This window comes from Panthera leo, chromosome A1, assembly GCF_018350215.1.
Source record: "Panthera leo isolate Ple1 chromosome A1, P.leo_Ple1_pat1.1, whole genome shotgun sequence".
Lineage (NCBI taxonomy): Eukaryota > Metazoa > Chordata > Mammalia > Carnivora > Felidae > Panthera > Panthera leo.
In genome coordinates, this window is record NC_056679.1 from 202,500,667 (window position 1) to 202,520,368 (window position 19,702).

Here is a 19,702-nt window from a genome sequence, read left to right on the forward strand (position 1 = left end):
CATTAGTATTAGTATTATTTATAACTACTTAGGTAAGTCTTAAACTTAAAATACTTAAAAGTTTTACACTGACTTTTGGAAAACTTTTGAGAATCTCCATTTTAAAACCAAACCATAAGAAGAATAATGAATGAATGAATGAACCATGTAGTGCAAACAATTTCCAAGTTTTTTTTAATGATTTTGTTTTTAAATATATGAAAGTATAATCCATTGTGAAATATCTGAATGGAAAGCACTAGGTTCCATAAACCAGAGGACAAATGTATGTTTGTATTGGAAGAGATCATTCTGGATGGAGGAGTAATACTTTTTAACTGATAATATTTTCTGTAAGGATTTTAAGATCATCTGTTAGCTTGTAATTTTGATAGTTTTCCAGTCCAGGTAGATACTTATTCACTATCACAAAAACATTTCCCCATATCTTGACAGCTGAAGAATTTCCTCTTTTATAGAGAAAACCCATGTTTCATTACCCAGCTTTCCAAAAAAAAAGATAAAAAGTGAAGATAAAATTGAAGTATCTCACTCAAACTTCTGCAGAAAAGATAACTCAGCAACCATCTGCTTTCCTTCATGTGTGATTTGCTCTTAATTTTTTTCCTCATTTACTATATTAGAAGTCAAATTTAAGTAATCAGGATACTTTTATTATTATATGAATTATTCTTATATAATTATGTTATTTAAAGAATTTCAAAAAATAATGATGAATCCTTTTTTGCTGAAAGAAAACTTTTTCCCACCTCAATATAAAAATAGAGGAATACTGGTTGTATATTTGAATACAGTCATTTTTCCAGTGCAATTGAAAAATATAACTCCCTCCTCAGGATGTATGAATTGAATTTTGCTGTGTTTACAGCATAGTTCTTGAAAATGTTCAATCTTCCTGTAAATATTTTAGAAATAATGCTTGATAAGATCATTTGAATATAACCTAGCTTTATATACATATATATAAGACAGAGCCTATAGCAGATAGGCTATGTGTTATACACATATATACATATATGCTATACATGTGTATATAAAAGTGTTCATTTATTTTTAAATTTGTAGGATCAAAAGAGAAACCATGACTTCAGTTACCATGTAAATACATGACAACACTGGGGCACCTGGGTGGCTCAGTCAGTTAAGCACCCGACTCTTGATTTCAACTCAGGTCATGATCTCATGGTATGTGGGTTCGAGCCCCGCTATTCGCTTAGCAAAATACACTGTGCTGACAGTTTGGAGCCTGCTTGGGATTCTCTATATTTCCCTCTCCCTTTGCCTCTCTCTCTCTCAAAATAAATAATTTCACTTAAAAAATTAAAAATAAATAAATAACAATACTAAAAATACCTTTGTAAAAAATAAGATAACTCAGTCATAAATGCAATCATAATTGGCTTAAATATTTTTTAAAAGTAACTGATAATTGATTATCAGTCATTGAAGGGCAACTTTAAATATTTCACTGTTATTATTATTTTTAAAATTATGATTAAATTTACAACATGTAAGCATTTGAATATAAAATTTATAGAAATTGTTATTCTGTATGAAAAATGTCATTTCAGACACCATTTCTACAATGATGTTTTTTCATTGAGCATAAGGTGTATATTTTAACTTAACTGGATTTTTAGCTACATGCTGTTTAATGATCTTCCCAATAACTATCTGTGAATAGAATAATGCTTTAATAGTATGACTAAATTATGCAATGGTTAATACTAAAAGTGTAATTCAATTTTTTTGTTCATTGCCCTCTACTTATTGAATGCCATCTATGAAGATATTTTATTCTTATCTTTCTTTTTAAATAAACTTATTCCAAAGTAATTACAATAAAAATATGTTTTTAGAAATAAGAATTAGAGCTGTGTTACTTTGAAACTCACAATAAATATATAGTTGTTAAAGAAGGTGTCATGATAATTATCTACCTCTGTCAGGAAATGAGGGGCACCAAAAAACTCCGATGTTTCAATAAGCTTTAGAAGGCAACACAAAAGGTGTTGAATTAGTACACCTTGTTTTTTCTCTTTGTTTTACAATTTAAAATATTAGTTTTGATGTATGCTGGAAACATAATATAAAGTATATGTAATATTCAGTAAAATTTTTAGTATCTATTTAATAGCCCTTATATTTAGTATAATCTAGATATATTTCCTTCTCCTTTGTGTATCTATAAAAAATAAATGAACATTATAAATTATGTGAGTAAAATAGAATATTCTGGAAATGTGTTGGAAAAATAGTTACCAAATATTATAAAGAGGACAGAGTAGCCTTTTTGGATGTCCTATGGTTTGTTTGAAACTTATTACACAATATAATATCATATCATATCATCCCCAGAAATATATTGATAATTATCCATAATACTTTCACTTTTTGAAGTACTGCTGCTTGCTCAGCATTTTATTAAAATAACACTAAATTTATTATCTAATGAGATTCCATATAAATACAGCATTTGCATATGCTAATACTAATTTTTAAAAGTATATTCTTATCTATTGGTCATAAAATGTGTAGAGTGTCAGCTAAACAGGATATTATGAAGTATTGCATTAATTTTTAAAAATTATTGCATAAATAGATTTATCTTAGGAATAAAATGTAGGAATTCAGATTCCCTTTCTTAGGTTACCTAGGAACATTTACTATCATCTCCAAAGATTGTGGTACATTCTAGCAAGGAGGCTGACTTTTGGTGGCAATGATCTTACCATTAATAATTATTTCTGGAATCATTTGCAGTCTCACTATATAAAAACTTTGAAACTATATAGTCTCATTATATAAAGTGTGGAATTACAATTATCATTACAGCCTTTTTTTTTTTACTTTCAAGATTTTATTTAAATTCCAATTAGTTAACAAATAGTGTAATATTTCAGGAGTAGAATTTAGTGATTTATCACTTACATATAACACCCTGTGCTCATCACAACAGGGGCCTCCTTAATTACCATCACTCATTTAGCCCATCCTCCCCTCCTCCCGTTCCCCCAAGCAACACTCAGCTTATTCTCTATAGTTAAGAGTCTATTTTATGGTCTTCCTCTCTCTCTTTCCCCACATGTTCATTTGTTTTGTATTTTAAATTCCACATATGAGTGAAATTGTATGTATTTGTCTTTTCTGACTGATTTATTTCACTTAGCAGAATACACTCTAGCTCCATCCATGTTGTGGTAAATGAAAAGATTTTATTCTCTTTATACATATTCATTGTATATGTATATACCACATCTTTCCTATCCATTTATCAATCAGTGGATATTGGGTTCTTTCTATGATTTGGCAATTGTTGATAATGCTGCTATAAACACAGGTGCATGTATCCATTTGAATCAGTATTTTTGTATCCTTTGGGTAAATACCTACTAGTGCAATTGATGGATCGTAGGGTAGTTCTATTTTTAACTTTTTGAGGAATCTCCATGTATTTTTCAGAACAGCTGCACCAGTTTGCATTCCCGCCAGCAGTGCAAGAGGGTTCTCCTCTCTCTGCATCCTCACCAACATCTGTTGTTTTCTGAGGCATTAATTTTAGCCATTCTGACAGGTGTGAGTTGGTATCTCACTATAGTTTTGATTTGTGTTTTCCTGATGATGAGTGATGTTGAGCGTCTTTTTATGTGTCTATTAGCCCTCTGTATGTCATCTTTGGAAAAATGTCTGTTCATGTCTTCTGTCCATTTCTTAACTATATTATTGGTTTTTTGGGTGTTGGGTTCAATAAATTCTTTATAAATTTTGGATACTAATCCCTTATCAGGTATATCATTTGAAAATATCTTCTTGCATTCTGTCGGTTGCCTTTTAGTTTTGTTGATTGTTTCCTTTGCTGTACAGAAACTTTTTATCTTGACAAAGTCCCAATAGTTCATTTTTCCTTTTGTTTTCCTTGCCTCAGAAGATGTATCTAGTAATAAGTTGCTCCATCCAGTGTCAAAGAGGTTACTGCTGTGTTCTCCTATAGGATTTGTATGGTTTCCTGTATCACATTTAGGTCTTTCATCCATTTGGAATGTATTTGGTGTATGGTCAAGAATGTGGTCCAGTTTCATCCTTCTGCATGTCACTGTCCAGTTTTCCCAACACCATTTGTTGAAGAAACTGTCTATTTTCCATTGGATATACTCTCCTGCTTCTTTGCAGATGAGTTGACCATATAGTTGTGGGTCCATTTCTAGGTTTTCTGTGCTGTTGCATTGATCTATGTGTCTGTTTTTGTACCAGTACTGTACTGACTTGATCATGACAGCTTTGTAATATAACTTGAAATTTGGAATTGTGATGACTCCAGCCCTGCTTTTCTTTTTCAAGAACACTTTGGCTATTTGGGGTCTTTTGTGGTTCCATACAAATTTTAGGATTGTTTGTTCTAGCTCTGTGGAAAAAAAAAGCAAACAAACACTGTTGGTATTTTGATAGGGGTTGCATTAAGTGTGTACAGTGCTTTGGGTAGTGGTGACATTTTAACAATATTTGTTCTTTCAATCTATAAGCATGGAATGTTTTTCTATTTATTTGTGTCATCTTCAATTTCTTTCATAAGTATTCTAAAGTTTTCAGAGTACAGATCTTTTACCTCTTTGGTTAGGTTTGTTCCTGGGTATCTTATGGGTTTTGGTGCAATTATAAATGGGATCGATTCCTTGATTCCTATTCTGCTGATTCATTATTGATGTCTAGAAATACAACCTATTTCTGTACATTGATTTTGTATCCTACAATGTTGCTGAATTCATGTATCAGTTCTAGCAAATTTTTGGTGGAGTCTTTTGGGTTTTCTACCTGGAGTGTCATGTCATCCATGAATAGTGAAAGTTTGACTTTTTCCTTGCCAATTTGGATGCATTTTATTTTATTTTTATTTTTGTACTCTGATTGCTGAGACTAGGACTTCCCATTATTAAATGACAATGGTGAGAGTGGACATCCTGTCTTGTTCCTGACCATAGAGGAAAAGCTCTCACTCTTTCCCTATTGAGGATGATATTACCTGTGGGTCTTTTGTATTTATGGTCTTTATGATGTTGCAGTATGTTCCCTCTGTCCCTATGATGTTACAGGTTTTTATCAGGAATGGATGCTGTGGTTTGTCAAACGCTTTCTCTGTATCTATTGAGAGGATCATACATCTTATCTTTTCTTTTATTAATGTGGTGTATCACATTGATTGATTTGCAAATATTGAACCACCCTTGAAGTCCAAAATTAAATCCCACTTGATCATGGTGAATGACCCTTTTAATGTACTATTGGATTCAATGTGGTACTGTTTTGTTGAGAATTTTTGCATCCATGTTCATCAGGGATATTGGCCTATAATATTCTTTTTCAGTGGGGTAATTGGTTTTGGAATCAAGGTAATGCAGGCCTTGTAGAATGAGTTTGGAAGTTTTCTTTCCATTTCTATTTTTTGGAAGAGTTTAAGAAAAATAGGTATTAACTCTTCTTAAATGTTTGGTAGCATTCCCCTCTAAAGCCATCTGGCCATGAATTTTCATTTGTTGGGAGATTTTTGACTACTGATTCAATTTCTTTGCCAGTTATTATTCTGTTCAAGTTTTGTATTTTTACCATTTCAGTTTTGGTAGTTTATGTTTCTGGGAATTTATTCATTTCTTTCAGAATGGCATATAATTTTTCCTAACATTCTCTTATAATTGCTTGTATTTCTGTGCTGTTGGTTGTGATCTCTCCTCTCTCATTTGTGATTTTATTTATTTTGGTCCTTCCTCTTTTCTTTTTGACAGGACTGGCTAGGGGTTTATCAATTGTATTAATTTTTTCAAAGAACCAGTTCCTGGTTTCATTGATCTTTACTACTGTGGTTTATTTTTTTTGTTTCTATATCATTTGTTTCTGTTCTAATCTTCATTACTTACCCTCTTCACTGGCTTTAGGCTTCGTTTGTTGTTGTTGTTGTTGTTGTTGTTGTTGTTGTTGTTGTTTAGTTCCTCTAGGTGTAAGGTTAGGTACTATATTGGAGATTTTTCTTGCTTCTTGAGGTAGGCTTGTATTGCAATATACTTCCCTCTTATGCAGCTTTTGCTGCATCCCAAAGGTTTTTGACTGTCTTGTGTTAATTTCCATTTGCTTCCATGTACTTTTTATTTTTTCTTTAATTTCCTGGTTAACCCATTCATTCTTTAATAGGATGTTCTTTAACTTCCATGTATTTGTGGTCTTTCCAAATTTTACCTTGCAGTTTCCTTCAAATTTCACAGCATTATGGTTTGAAAATATGCATGGTATGATCTCAACCTTTTTGTGTCTGTTGAGGCCTGATTTATGACCCAATATGTGATCTATTCTGGAGAATGTCCCATGTGCACTTGAAAAGAATGTGTATTCTGCTGTTAGGATGAAATGTTCTGAATATATCTGTTAAGTCCATCTGGGTCAGTGTGTCATTCAAAGCCATTATTTCTTTGTTGATTTTCCCCTTAGATGATCTGTCCATTGATGTCAGTGGGGTGTTAAAGTCCCCTACTATTACTGTATTATTACCAATGTGTTCTACTGTGTTTGCTATTATTTATATATTTGGGTTCTATCAAGTTGAGGGCATAAATATTTACAATTGTTAGATCTTCTTGTTGGATAGACCCCTTTATTATGATATAGTGTCCTTTTTTATTTTTGTTACAGTCTTTGGCTTAGAATCTAGTTTGTCTGATATAATGGTGCTACTCCAGCTTTCTTTTGACATCCATTGCATGACAAATGGTTCTCCATCCCCTCACTTTCAACCTGCAGTTGTCATTAGGTCTAAAATCGATCTCCTTATAGGCAACATATAGGTGGATCTTATTTTTTTATCCATTCTGACACCTTATGTCTTTTAATTGGAGCATTTAGTCCACTTGCATTCAGAATGATTATTGATAGATATGAATTTAGTGCCACTATTGCTTGTGTTGTGATTGTTTCTGGAGATTTTCTGTTCCTTACAAGTCTTTGTCACTTTTCGTCTTTTTTCTCCCACTGAAAGAGGTCCCTTTAATATTTTTTGCAGGGCTTGTTTTGTAGTCATGACTCTTAGTTTTTGTTTGTCTGGAAAACTCTTTATCTCTCCTTCTATTCTGAATGATAGCCTTGCTGGACAGAGTATTCTTGGCTGCATATTTTTCCCATTCAGCACATTGAATATATCATGCTACTCCCTTCTTGCCTGCCAAGTTTCTGTGGAGAGATCTGCTGCTAACCTTATTTTCTTCCCTTGTAAGTTAGGGACTTCTTTTGTCTTGCTGCTCTTAGGATTTTTTTCTTTATCTCTAAATTTTGCAAATTTAACTACAATTTGTCTTGCTGCTAGCCTGCTGTTGTTGATTTTGACGGGAGTTCTGTGTGCCTCTTGGATTTGGATGTATGTTTCCTTCCCCATTAGGGAAGTTTTCAGCCATTATTTCCTCAAATAAGCCTTCTGCCCCCCTTTCCCTCTCTTCTTCCTCTGGTACTCCTATCATGAATGTTATTACACTTTATGGAGTCACTGAGTTCCCTAAGTCTACATTCATGATCTAACATTTTTCTTTACTTCTTCTTTTAAGCTTCATTGTTTTCCATAATTATATCTTCTATGTCACATATTTATTCCCCTGCTTCTTCCATACTTGTGATCATTACATTTACTCATTTTTGAATCTCAGTTACCACATTTTTCATTTCATCCTGACTAGCTTTTAGGTCTTTTGTTATCTATAGTAAAGGACTCCCTGTTGTCCTCTATGCCTTTCTCAAGCCCACCTAGTATCCTTATGATTGCTGCTTTAATTTCTTGATAAGGCATATTGCATATATCTGTTTTGATTAGATCACTGTCTGTGACCATTTCTTGTTCTTTTTTGGTGATGAATCCTTCCATCTTGGCATTTTGTCTAGGTCTCTGTCTTCTTCTCTGTGTTACCAAAGCCTGTTATGTTTCCTGCTCTTGAAAGTAATGGCTTTATAAAGAGGTCATATACCATGCATGGCCTGGCACTTCAGGAAGTGTCTTTGGTGTATGCTGTGTGCACTCTGCTATGGTGTTTTGGCTTCTCTTTCCCTCAGGCAGTCCTCTGCAGAGTTTCTCCTTGCCTGCAATGGGGAGTATTGGGACCCTGGCCAGAGTGTGGTGAGTTTTAACTAGGTGTGCTCAGGTCTGCTTGTTAAAAGAGACTTTATGCTATCTCCACCAGAGCTGAAGCTTTGCAGAACTCTATGGTCAGTAGGGGTGCAAGCAAGGGGTTTATGCTGATCTTCTGGGGGAGGGGCCTGCTTCCCTGGTTCTCAGGCACACTTCCCAATGAAATGCAGCATCTGCAGAGGGCAGGAGGTGGGGCTTGGTGTAAGTGGTTTAGGCTTTTGGTGTTGGCACTGTGCTGCTTACTGAAGTTAGTTTATGCTGAGGGTTGGGGGAGGGAAATGGTGCCTGCAAGCTCTTTTGTATCCAGAGAGGAAATGCCACCTTGCAGATGTGCTTCAAGAGAGGGACCCATCTCTCTCAGTATGTCCCAGGGGATTCTCAGATTATGCTGTCTGCCCCTGGGCTATCAGCCCTCCTCCACAGGAGCACTGCAGCACCTCCCAGGCTCCATACCAGCCATGCTATGGACCTCTCAAACTCCAGTCTTTGAGTCCCGTGGTTGTAAAAACTCTCAAAAATCAGTCTCTCTTATTTTCCCAGTCAATGGCTTTGGGAAGTGTTTTCCTTGTGCTTTTCCCTGTGCACTCCTCCATCTCTCTCTCTCTCAACAATAAAAAAATAAAAGTTATAAAAGTGGTAACATGGGAGGAATGAGTTTAATAATGGAATGTTGCCTTCATTATAAACACTCTATTAGATATCATTTTTAGTATCATATTCACACATTATTTTTATGTACTATTTTAATTGCACAGAAGATTTTGAAAATAAAACACATTATAATTTTAAATGGTAATGCTGTAGTTTCTTTAGATCTGACGGTTTGAGCTTTTGGCTTTATATATTCAAGAAAGAATTGTATTCACATCTTTGTTTTTCAAAAATCTCTTCATCAGTGACTATCAAATGTATCAAGTTATCTTTTACATACAGTATAGTACTACAAGTAACAGAATCCTTTCCATTTTACCTTTTTTTCAACTTTGCTCTCTTCTACGTTTTTTCCATTATCCACCCACTACTAGGTGTCTTTTTCAATGAGTAGTTTATTATTTTTATTCTTCAAATCGCACATACATCATATTTTCATTCATTTTTGCAAGTCCTGTTAGGTATGAGGGAAACAGACAAAAATAAATCGTCCCTGTTTTCAATAAGTGTTGTATTCTACCAAAGATCATTACCCAATTCCCAAATTCAGTGGTTATGGTTCAGTACCTCTTTTCTTAGAAATACTCCTTTTGAGCACCCTATCTTTCCCTTGAATTTTATCCTTCTTTGCTGTGAGTCAAGTTTTTTGGTTCTGTCACATTTCGCTGGCCAATCTCAGTTCCCTTAACTTGATCAATTTCCATGATGCAACTGCTTTTAAAACGTAGGTTCCAGGGGCGCCCAGGTGGCTCAGTTGGTTAAGCGTCCGACTTCGGCTCAGGTCATGATCTCGCGGTCCGTGAGTTTGAACCCCATGTCGGGCTCTGTGCTGACAGCTCAGAGCCTGGAGCCTGTTTCAGATTCTGTGTCTCCCTCTCTCTGACCCTCCCCCGTTCATGCTTTGTCTCTCTCTGTCTCAAAAATAAATAAACGTAAAAAACAAACAAACAAACAAAAAAAACCCGTAGGTTCCACTTTAAAAAATCCTTTTATTTGACACATTCTCCCTTAGTGATCTCTTAATCATTGATTATGTGTATATCTTTTCTTTTAAGTGCCTGACCTACATATAAGCATTAGGATGTGCCATGGACATCTTAAACTTAACTTGTCAAAACTGGATTTCCTTTCTATCCCCTACTCTCACTCAAACGTGCTTCTTTATGTCCCAAATTAACTCACTACTTAGCATATAGAAGTGGTTCTGATATTTTAGTGTAGGGAAGGCTTGTTAAAATACAGACTGCTAGAATTTCTAATTCAGAGTTTCTGATTTAGTAGATCTGGGGTGAAAACTTCAACCATGCATTTCTAACAAGTTACCCAGTGATACTGGTGTTTTATCAACTGTACCTTGAGAACCATTGGCACACAGCAATCAGTTAGTTTGTTAGATCAGTAATTACTATAAATCAATTAATGTTTAAAATATGTAATATGGGTCAAATCAAATTGAACTCAGTATGATTAAATGACAAGAAATACTCATAGAACTTTAGTCTGAAAGAACAAAGATCATGTGGTATAAGATTCTTACTGTAGATTGGTCAAAGTCTAAAGTGATTAAATGATTTTTATGAGGCAAAATAACTATATTCAATCAATCCTGACTTTCCGTAAAAATAAAATAATTTTACGTATAACATTTATAATTAGCTAATCAAGGATTAGTTTTCCAATTCCAGAGATAGACATTGAACACATTATTTGTTTTCTAAATGAGTAGGCCCTTACACATAGGCACAGATTTCTTAAAAATGAATAAAATGCTACTAACTTTTAATGCTGTCTCCCATACCCCCTGAGATGCATGCAAAGAACAGAGAAATCTAGAGTTTAGTATCCTGGTTAAGGTTAAAGATTCTTGCCAGTCCAACCAGTTTGGACAGTTTGTTGAGAAAAGTAAGCAGAGATTATTCGACCACTACTGGTCCTGAAGAGTGTTGAATCCTTTATTTGTCCAGAACTGAAAGATTTTCATCAATGCAATAAGAAAAACTGTGGCAGTCCTGTTGTCTTAAGCTGTTTTATTGTTTTACCAAGTTTGAATATTTAACAGGATACACCAGACTTTTATTTTATTTATTTATTTATTTATTTATTTATTTATTTATTTTTGAGACAGAGAGAGAGAGAGAGAGAGAGCATGAACAGGGGAGGGTCAGAGAAAGAGGGAGACGCAGGATCCAAAACAGGCTCCAGGCTCTGGGCTGTCAGCACAGAGCCCGACACGGGGCTCGAACCCACGGACCTCAAGATCATGACCTGAGCCGAAGTCGGACGCTTAACCGACTGAGCCACCCAGGCACCCCTATTTTATTTATTTATTTAAAGGCAAAGGATACAGTGCTTCAGAGAAACAGAATGCAGACAAGCAAGAGAAGCTGAAGAGCCTTTCCCCAGTATTTCCTTTTAAAATACCCCATCTTTGGGCATGTGGAACATGCTGCGTTTCTGGCTTGATCCAACAAAATCTGTGCAAGGAGCCTTGGTTTGTGGGGGAGCTCAGCAACCAAGCCATCAATGGCTCTTTAAATAGTCAAGCCAGAATAAGCAAACCAGATCATCTAGTTGCAAATCGTTAGTGCAAAAGTTAAACTTGGGGGTTTCCAGTGGAGCCTTAGACCCTGAACAGTACATCAGATATCCCACTGCCCTCTTTTTGGGTAAAAGTAAAAATCAGATATACAGATGTCTCTAGAAATAATGATAGAGCTTTTTGAGTCCAGCTGCAAATCAACTTTATCCTACACAGTAGTCTTACAGAGGTCACTGAAGCTTCTTTCTAATGGACTATTGCATGAGTTGCAAGTAGACTGAATCCTAGGTTTCTCCAAGCAGGTTACCAAGGTTAAATAGGCATACAGATTTTGAGCTCTTCAGGAAAAATTAAGCAATCCTTCTTAAGCACATACTAGAAGCTACGTACACACTATGACAGTGACAGAATTGGTGCCTGAATTTAAAATGCCTAAATCATAATCAAGTTGCTTCAGACAGAGAGAAAGAGATATATATAGGCCTGCAGGCTTTAAATACTTGGGGGACAGTCTGGTGACCAAATAAAGGAAGTCTCATGACAAAGTTGTATTTCCTTTAAAAATACTAATCTCAAAAGGGAAATCTAAAAACTAGGAATGTTATGTGAAAGGAAATTATGTACACAAACTTGAAGAAATGTAATAGGTTGCTGTCTCTGATTAGATATATGTTTTATCATGTACCAATTACTACACTAATTGTGGACAAACAGTTGGGAGAGCTATATCTTCTAGTCAGAGCTATTTCATCAGGAAAAGATGTGAGAAGAAAATATCCATGTGTTCTCCAAAACAGATCAAATGTATTTTGTTTAAGGGAAGAGTCTTTTTCCAGTATATTTATCCAGTTTTATTGCATACTTTTTTATTTGTATTCATTTTATCATCTATGCGATGAGACTAGTTTGGGGGCTTTAATTAATTTTGTCAAAGCGTGGTCTCATGACCATCTGTATTTGCAACATCACAGGAATGTTTCTCTTTTTTTAAATTTTTTTTTAACGTTTGTTTGTTTTTGAGAGAGAGAGAGAACCAGAGTACAAGCGTAAGAGGGACAGAGAGAGAGTGAGACAAAGAATCCAAAGCAGGCTCCAGGCTCTGAGCTGTTAGCACAGAGACTGATGCAGGGCTTGAACTCAAGAGCCGTGAGATCATGACCTGAGTTGAAGGTCAGACGCTTAACCAACTGAGACACCCAGGTGTCCCAAGGGAATGTTTCTCAAACTTAAATATAAGTCATCTGGCGATCTTTTTTTTAAGATGTAGACTCTGATTTCAAAGGTCTGGGGTAAAGCCTAAAATTCTCTTCTAATAAGTTCCTAGGTAATATCTATGCTCTTGTTTGAATAGCAGGGATTTATTTTCAAAGTATATATGTGTATGTATGAGTGTGTGTAAATTCACAAAAGCAAATACATTGAGGGAATCAATCTCTGGAGTTAAGCCTGAAAAATCTGTAATCCCAAAAGGCAACCTCACCCCAAGTGTTATAAACAATCAAGTTTAAGAACTTCTTGGTTAAATGAACTTAAATGTCTGAGTTCACTTTCAGCTGTAAAATTATCTGGATCTAGTCTCACCCTGATAGTCTCTAAAGTCCTAAATTGAAGTGTGACATATTCTCTTACTCTACAGGGCATCTGTGTTGCTTGAGTATCAATGACTTACAAACAGCTGCCAAGCTCTCTGTCACGAAATTCAAATTTTAATTAGGTCTGATCTTTTGCTATAAGGTCTAAGATAGAACCTTTTGTACTACCCAAACTTAGGAGATTCTATCCAGATGAGGCACCAAACCTCAACCTGATACTTTTTTTAGAACTCAGCTGAACAAAGATTCCAAGAAAATAACATCACTTTTTTTCTTGCCCCATCACTGGCTTTTCTGGGATGACACCCTTAAATTCACTCAGAGCTCCTTTCCTGCCCCTCAACAACATCTCAGTTCTTTACAGGAAATGTTTACCTAATAAATTCCTTGCATAGCATGTCACACAGAGTAGGTACATTATAGCCTAGTACATTAGTTCCTTCCCCGTAAAAGATTTCTTCTTTCTGTTACTGTTATTCAAATGTTATTGAATATTGAGCATGACAAAGTAACATGATAATTTTTCATACAGCATAACGATGTTTTCTAATTTCCATTTTCCATTCCTTACAGTATAAGCAAGTGGAACAATACATGTCCTTCCATAAGTTACCAGCTGATATGCGTCAGAAGATACACGATTACTATGAACACAGATACCAAGGCAAAATCTTTGATGAGGAAAACATTCTCAATGAACTCAACGATCCTCTGAGAGAGGTAAGATTTCTAGTCCTCGATATCCATGGTACATGGTCATGGTTTATTTTCTCTTTTCATGGCAAATCTTCAAGTCCATGTTATAACACTACTCAGGAGAGGAGTCAGAACCCAGTGCTTTGCTTTTCTTCTCCCATATGTTCTCTCATATACAGATTCGATTGTTCAAAAAAAAAGTACTGGAACATTTTTCTTCTAATTATGACTGTCAGAACGGTCTCATTTTCTGTATCCCTAGTCATAAAAATTCTTTCGTGTGTCCTCATTATCTATATCTTTTCAACCTTACACTCTGTCATCTCTTGCTAACTGAACTGTTTCTTTATCTTCTTTTTGATTTCTATTCTCCTTCCATGTTCATTTTACCTGTTTATTCCTTAGACTCTGATTATAGACGAACCTGACCTGTTGCAAGTAATTCATTTCCTATTTCCTCATTAAAACACTTTAATGTCATGGTGCGTGGGTGGTTCACTTGGTTAAGCATCCGACTCTTGGATTTGGCTCAGGTTTTGATCTCATGATTTCGTGAGTTTGAGCCCCTCATTGGGCTCTGTGCTGACGGCATGGAGACAGCAAGGAGCCTGCTTGGAATTCTCTCTCCCTCCCTCTCTCTCTGTCCCTCCCCCGCTCATACTGTCTCTCTCAAAATAGACACACTTAAAAAAAACAAACAAAAAACACTTGAATGTCAATAATCCCCTGTTTGCCTTGCATCTTCTTTCCATACCTCCCCAGAAGTCTTCTGTCTGCCCACTTGAATATTCAGGTCACTCCTGACCAAAGGAATATTCACATAATTGTTCATATTTCTTATAGTGCTTTTCTTTCCCTTCTTTCTTTTACTACCAACCTTCTCAAAAGATAGCTGTGTAATCATTACACTGTGGTTTGATCTGCACTTCTTTACCAAAGTTGTTTCCTTGCAAGTTATCAGAGACCTGTTACTCATCAAAGCCTTTGCCTTTGAGCCCTTGGTGGTACTTTTTAAAGTGTTAACAAAACACACATCCTGAATCTCTTTTTTGGACTTCCTTAACACTGAACCATGAATAAGCCATTGGCTTCTCATTTTGCATATCTTAATCTGTTCTTTTTAAATTTATGTCTTCTTGCACCTTACTTCTGTAAATTATGAGCTCCAAGTTCTTGCCAATATGCTGTTTTCTTAAAATCTACATGGTATATATAATAAGCTATGTAATATAGTCGTTATCTATCATGACTAAGCCATTTTCCTTTTGAAGTGTTTCAGTAAATGTTTTAGTCGTTCTCTCAAGTCAATTGGAATGTAAAATTATAGTCTTTTTGGAAACTTTCTCTGCTCTGCACATCCAATCACCAAATGCCATCAGTGCACTGTAGCAGTACATCCCACTGTGCCCTTGTTGCCTTCCCCAGTGCCTTGGCCCTAACCTTAGTCCTCTCACATGGACAGTTGGCACTGTCTCCTTACTTTGCCTTCCAGTCTCTGGGCTGTCTTCTCTAACTGCCACTTAAAACATTGCTGCTAGATTAATCTTTTTTTTTTTTTTTTAAATGAGGATGAGCTACTCATTTCTCTCCTGAGAAACTTTCTCTCTTTACATACAAAATTAAATCCAATTTAGCCTCCCTAGACTCGTATTCCAGCCCTTCTGTGCTCTGGTCCCAGCTAAATTTCCAGCTTTACTTTCCCTGCTGCTCCACATGTTCCAGAGTGGCCTACAGCCAAACTGTGCAACTTGCTGTTTTGCAAAAATCAATTATAATTTCTCACCTTGCTTCATATGGTTTTCAGAAATGTCTCTCATCTGTTAGCAAAATCTAGTTCAAATAATATTTCTTTATTCATAACTTGTTTTTGATTTTCCATGCTAGATTTGATCTTTCTTTTCTTTGACCCCCTAATGCACTGAGTCTACAGCTCTTGTGGGCTCCGTATCCATTCTGTCTATGTTATCATTATTGCTTCACATTTGTTTTCTCCACTTTGGTCTTGAAAGTTCCTTAAGACCAAAGGCTTATCTATATTTTAAATTTCTCTTGAAATCTCTAGTGCATGTAGCATATATCAAATGCTCAATAAATATTTTCATTGCAACTAATATCTTTACCATTTATAACCATTCCCAAGCTTCTGCATCCCCTAAAAGTTATTTGTATTTTTTTTTTGAGCCTTAAACTATCAATTAAGAGTTTTTCAGTAAAGGAATTAAATATGTGCTGTTGATTAGCTTATTTTCTTTACAAATACCTCAAGTAAGACTATCACAAATTGTTTTGCTTTGGGAAACACCATTCAAACTCCATTCTTTGTTGTAGTTTTAGAAACAAAATAATGTATAGTTTTCTAAAAAATATATATCAGTGTGCTTTGGTTTATCTCTTTGTTGGATTACAGAATTTGCTTTAAATTCAAATCCCCTTCATTGAAAGGCAGAAGCTCAGGACACTGGAGCCAGGCTGGGTTCTCAAGGGCCCAGAGGAATTCAAAGGCAGGATGAGAGAGGCCATAGCAGGGAAACAAAGGTAACCAAGAGACAGTATCAGAGATTAAGACTAAATCAAGACAGGAAGATATGATAAAACTAAGGATATATTTCAAAGAAGCAGGAAAATGTTAGGATTCCAGCGTAAAATGTCATTGAGGGAATACAGAAAGCGGACAGAAAAAGTGAGTGTAAAAATGAAGCCTAAGAAGTTTCATGCTTAAATGGGAAGCATTCCCCTGTGCTGAAGATACTTATTGTAGTGTGAAATCAGAGTAACAAGTGCATCTTCTTAACCATGTGCATTTTATTAACTACCCTTCCTCTTGCCACACATTAATTTACTCTGATGTTCAGTGGAAAAAATTCACTTTTCGTTTTTACCCACTACCCAACATCCACAGCCATATGAAGACATATGTCCAATTTCCTTATATTTTCAAACACCATGGTCCAGAGTCTTGGTGTCTTTTAATTCAACTTCTGAAGTTCACTCACAGCTTTTCTCCTTGCTTTTGACCTCAGTTCAAACGGATACTATCACATGGCCACCATACTGACTGATACAGAACACAAATGTCATGACTCTACTCTCTTCCTAGAACCTGATCATGATCTCCCATCCCCTGTAGGAAAAGTCCAAGCTCCTTGACATGGCATATGAGACGCTCCATGCCCTGTCTTCATCTTTACTTTTTTTTTTTCATTAACACTTCATCAACAGGAAACTGTTCATAATTTTCTGGGGAAAAGAGAAAGTACTGTGAATCGCCTCATTGCGTTTCCTCATGCTACTCTATCTTCACTCCTTTCTACTCAGCTTACCTTCCACTTCCCATTAAACACTCTTACCACACGTGAACTTCTTCGTAAATTTTTCCTGACCGCTCTGTCTCTAACATTGTATTTATCATTTGTCGGTTTATTGTTTGTCTAAGACTATGATTTTCTTGAGGATAGAGGCTATGCCTTAATCTTTATACCTTTATTGACCAGCGTATAGTAGAAACTCATCAAATATTTACTGACTGAATGGCCTTTAACAGAATTATGAATGAAAAACAGAGTAAGAATTGTGACTACTTAATAAAAATAGAGATTTTGTAAGTGGAATCATGGCGTGCTCAGACACTTAACACCTTAAAAACGTGAAAACAGTGCTCTGCATTTGTTCCCCTGCTTTTCAGTTTTTGCACTTCTGGCATCAGAATCAGGCAAAAGCATAAATTTAATGTTATACTGAGGTAAGACTTTATTAGAAAGGAAATAGATGGGTCAAGAAAGTAAGGAAACACATAGCAGAGAGATAACAAGAGTCATTATTCAAATAAAACATGAATCTAAAAAAGCCAGAGAAAAGTTCAATAAGAACAATGAGAAATACATCTTGCTCCCTATTAAATTAGAGTGTTATGTACCCGCTGTATTAAAGTCATCGTGGTAGATCACGAGAAATCTTTTTAAAGTAATAAATTACATTATTTCATCAAAAGCTTCATTCCAGTTAGAAGATGAGGCATCAACTTGGCAAAGGCATATTTTGGTCACTCTTGTGCTCCTAGTGTCTAGAAAGTGCCCGGCACATAGAAGACATTGAATGACTGATCCCATCAATGTCAAATGAATGAAAGTAGAATACTTGGAAGGGGAAAGCTGGATTATTTGATATGTATTTTGTGACAAAAGGTAACAATATAAGATATGTATGGTATACACCACACACCATATAATTGCTATATTATATATATATATATATATATATATATATATATATAACATATATAATTGCTAATCATATGTTCAATTTTGAGTCAACCACCATTTTATATTGCAACAAGAGTTTTAACTTAAAATACTTTATTGTACAGAAGGCTCATTTTTATGAAACTATGTAACCTAATATGAGATGCTAATGTATACTAAAGAGCAGTGATTTCTACCCTAACATAAGTCAGAGTACTCAGGAATGCGTTGAAATGAAAGGTAGGTCAAGACTTCAGACTCTCAAAAACATATGCAAAAGACCTACTGAGTAAAAACATAAAATGCAATGTTAAGGAATGTGAAAATTATTCTATATTCATAATCAATTAAGCCATTATTATGTTTTATCCGTTTTATAGCCCAGTTTATTTTTAATGTGTTTGAATACTTTTAAATATGAAGACTCCCAAAGATGTAAAATGGCGGAAGGAATTTCTTTTGCATGACCTACGATCTTAACAAAAATCTTATACCATGCATATGCAAATTAATTCAGTTAGCAGTTACTACAAAAACACTACTTCATCAAGTACACTCTTTTGTTTCTATTTCTGTGTCATGAATTAGATGATTTATCTTTTCATATGTTGAAGACAAATTTAACAAATATCTGGTTCATTCTTATTGTCCCAGTCTCCATAAAAATGGTACCTTCTCAAAGAGGCCCTCCTTGAGAAGTTTATCTGAATTCGTTCTCTTGAAGTCCTTCTCTGAACATAAGCCTTTCTGCCATGTACATCCACTGTATCATCTTGGATCCAAGAAGGCAAGGATTTTGTCTTTCTTGATTTCCACCATAACTTCAGTCCCTAGGCAGTATATATTTAATAACTACTTGTTGGATAAGTAAACAAATGCAAAGAAAGTATTAATCTCACACTTGGCAAATCATCTCAAAGAATCATTGATTGTTAGAGCTCAAAGAGAACATTTTGTCAACAAAACAGTAGTGTTCATGTGGATAAAAAGTGATGCCCAGAACTATGAAGTGCTCTGGCCATAGAATTCTCTTAATACCACTTTCCATTATAGTATGGAAAATATGGTTTCTCAGGTATAACAAAAGGATGCTGGTATCTTTAGATTCCTCCATGTTTTTGAATTTTTTTTTTAAGTTTATTTATTTATTTTGAGAGAGAAGGAGGGAGAGAGCATGCATGAGTGTATTATGGACAGAGAAAGAGAGGGAGAATCACATACAGGCTCCGCACTGTCAGCACGGAGCCCAACACGGGGCTCAAAATCGTGAACCCTAAGATCATGACCTGAGCCAAAACCAAGAGTCAGACGCTTAACCAACTGAGCCACCCAGGCGACTCTGTGATTTTGATTCTTGTGTGTATACGATATGCCAGAAGGTCCTGTTTTGCTCATGGATGTTTTTACTTTTCACTTTCTTCAGGGTATTTTTATTAGTGATTTAGTGCCGTCAGGATGGGATAAGGGGACATTTTAATAGAGTATCACTATAGAAGGTATATAGATACTCTGTAAAATTTCTATAACCTAGTAACATCCATAGAATAGACAAAAATATTTTTTTTAAGATTCTGTTCCTAGTCTTACTAGAGTATTGTCAGTGGCTCGTGACACACATGTTGCTGGTCTCCCTGTCCAAACCGAAGTAGGAGCCACCTCATGAGGTAAAGATGGCAAATGAAGTTGCATGACCGTCCTCAGTTAGGCCACTATGACCTGAGCACTGGCTTCACTACAATTGTCAGCATTCTGAGGAGGGATTGTAAAGTCATCTTAAAAAATTATCTTCATTTCACTGTGAACTAAAATACATGGACCGGAACAACTATAATTTTCT

At 35.4% G+C, this 19,702-nt stretch overlaps 1 protein-coding gene across 1 annotated transcript in view; it reads left to right on the plus strand.

Annotated features, from left to right (window-relative positions):
* HCN1 (hyperpolarization activated cyclic nucleotide gated potassium channel 1) overlaps nucleotides 1-19,702 on the plus strand; it is a 390,591-nt gene that overhangs the window by 307,951 nt on the left and 62,938 nt on the right. Inside the window, exon 5 of the mRNA XM_042907831.1 lies at nucleotides 13,505-13,651. Within this exon, the coding sequence (XP_042763765.1) occupies nucleotides 13,505-13,651 (147 nt within the window). The remainder of the gene's footprint in view (nucleotides 1-13,504; nucleotides 13,652-19,702) is intronic.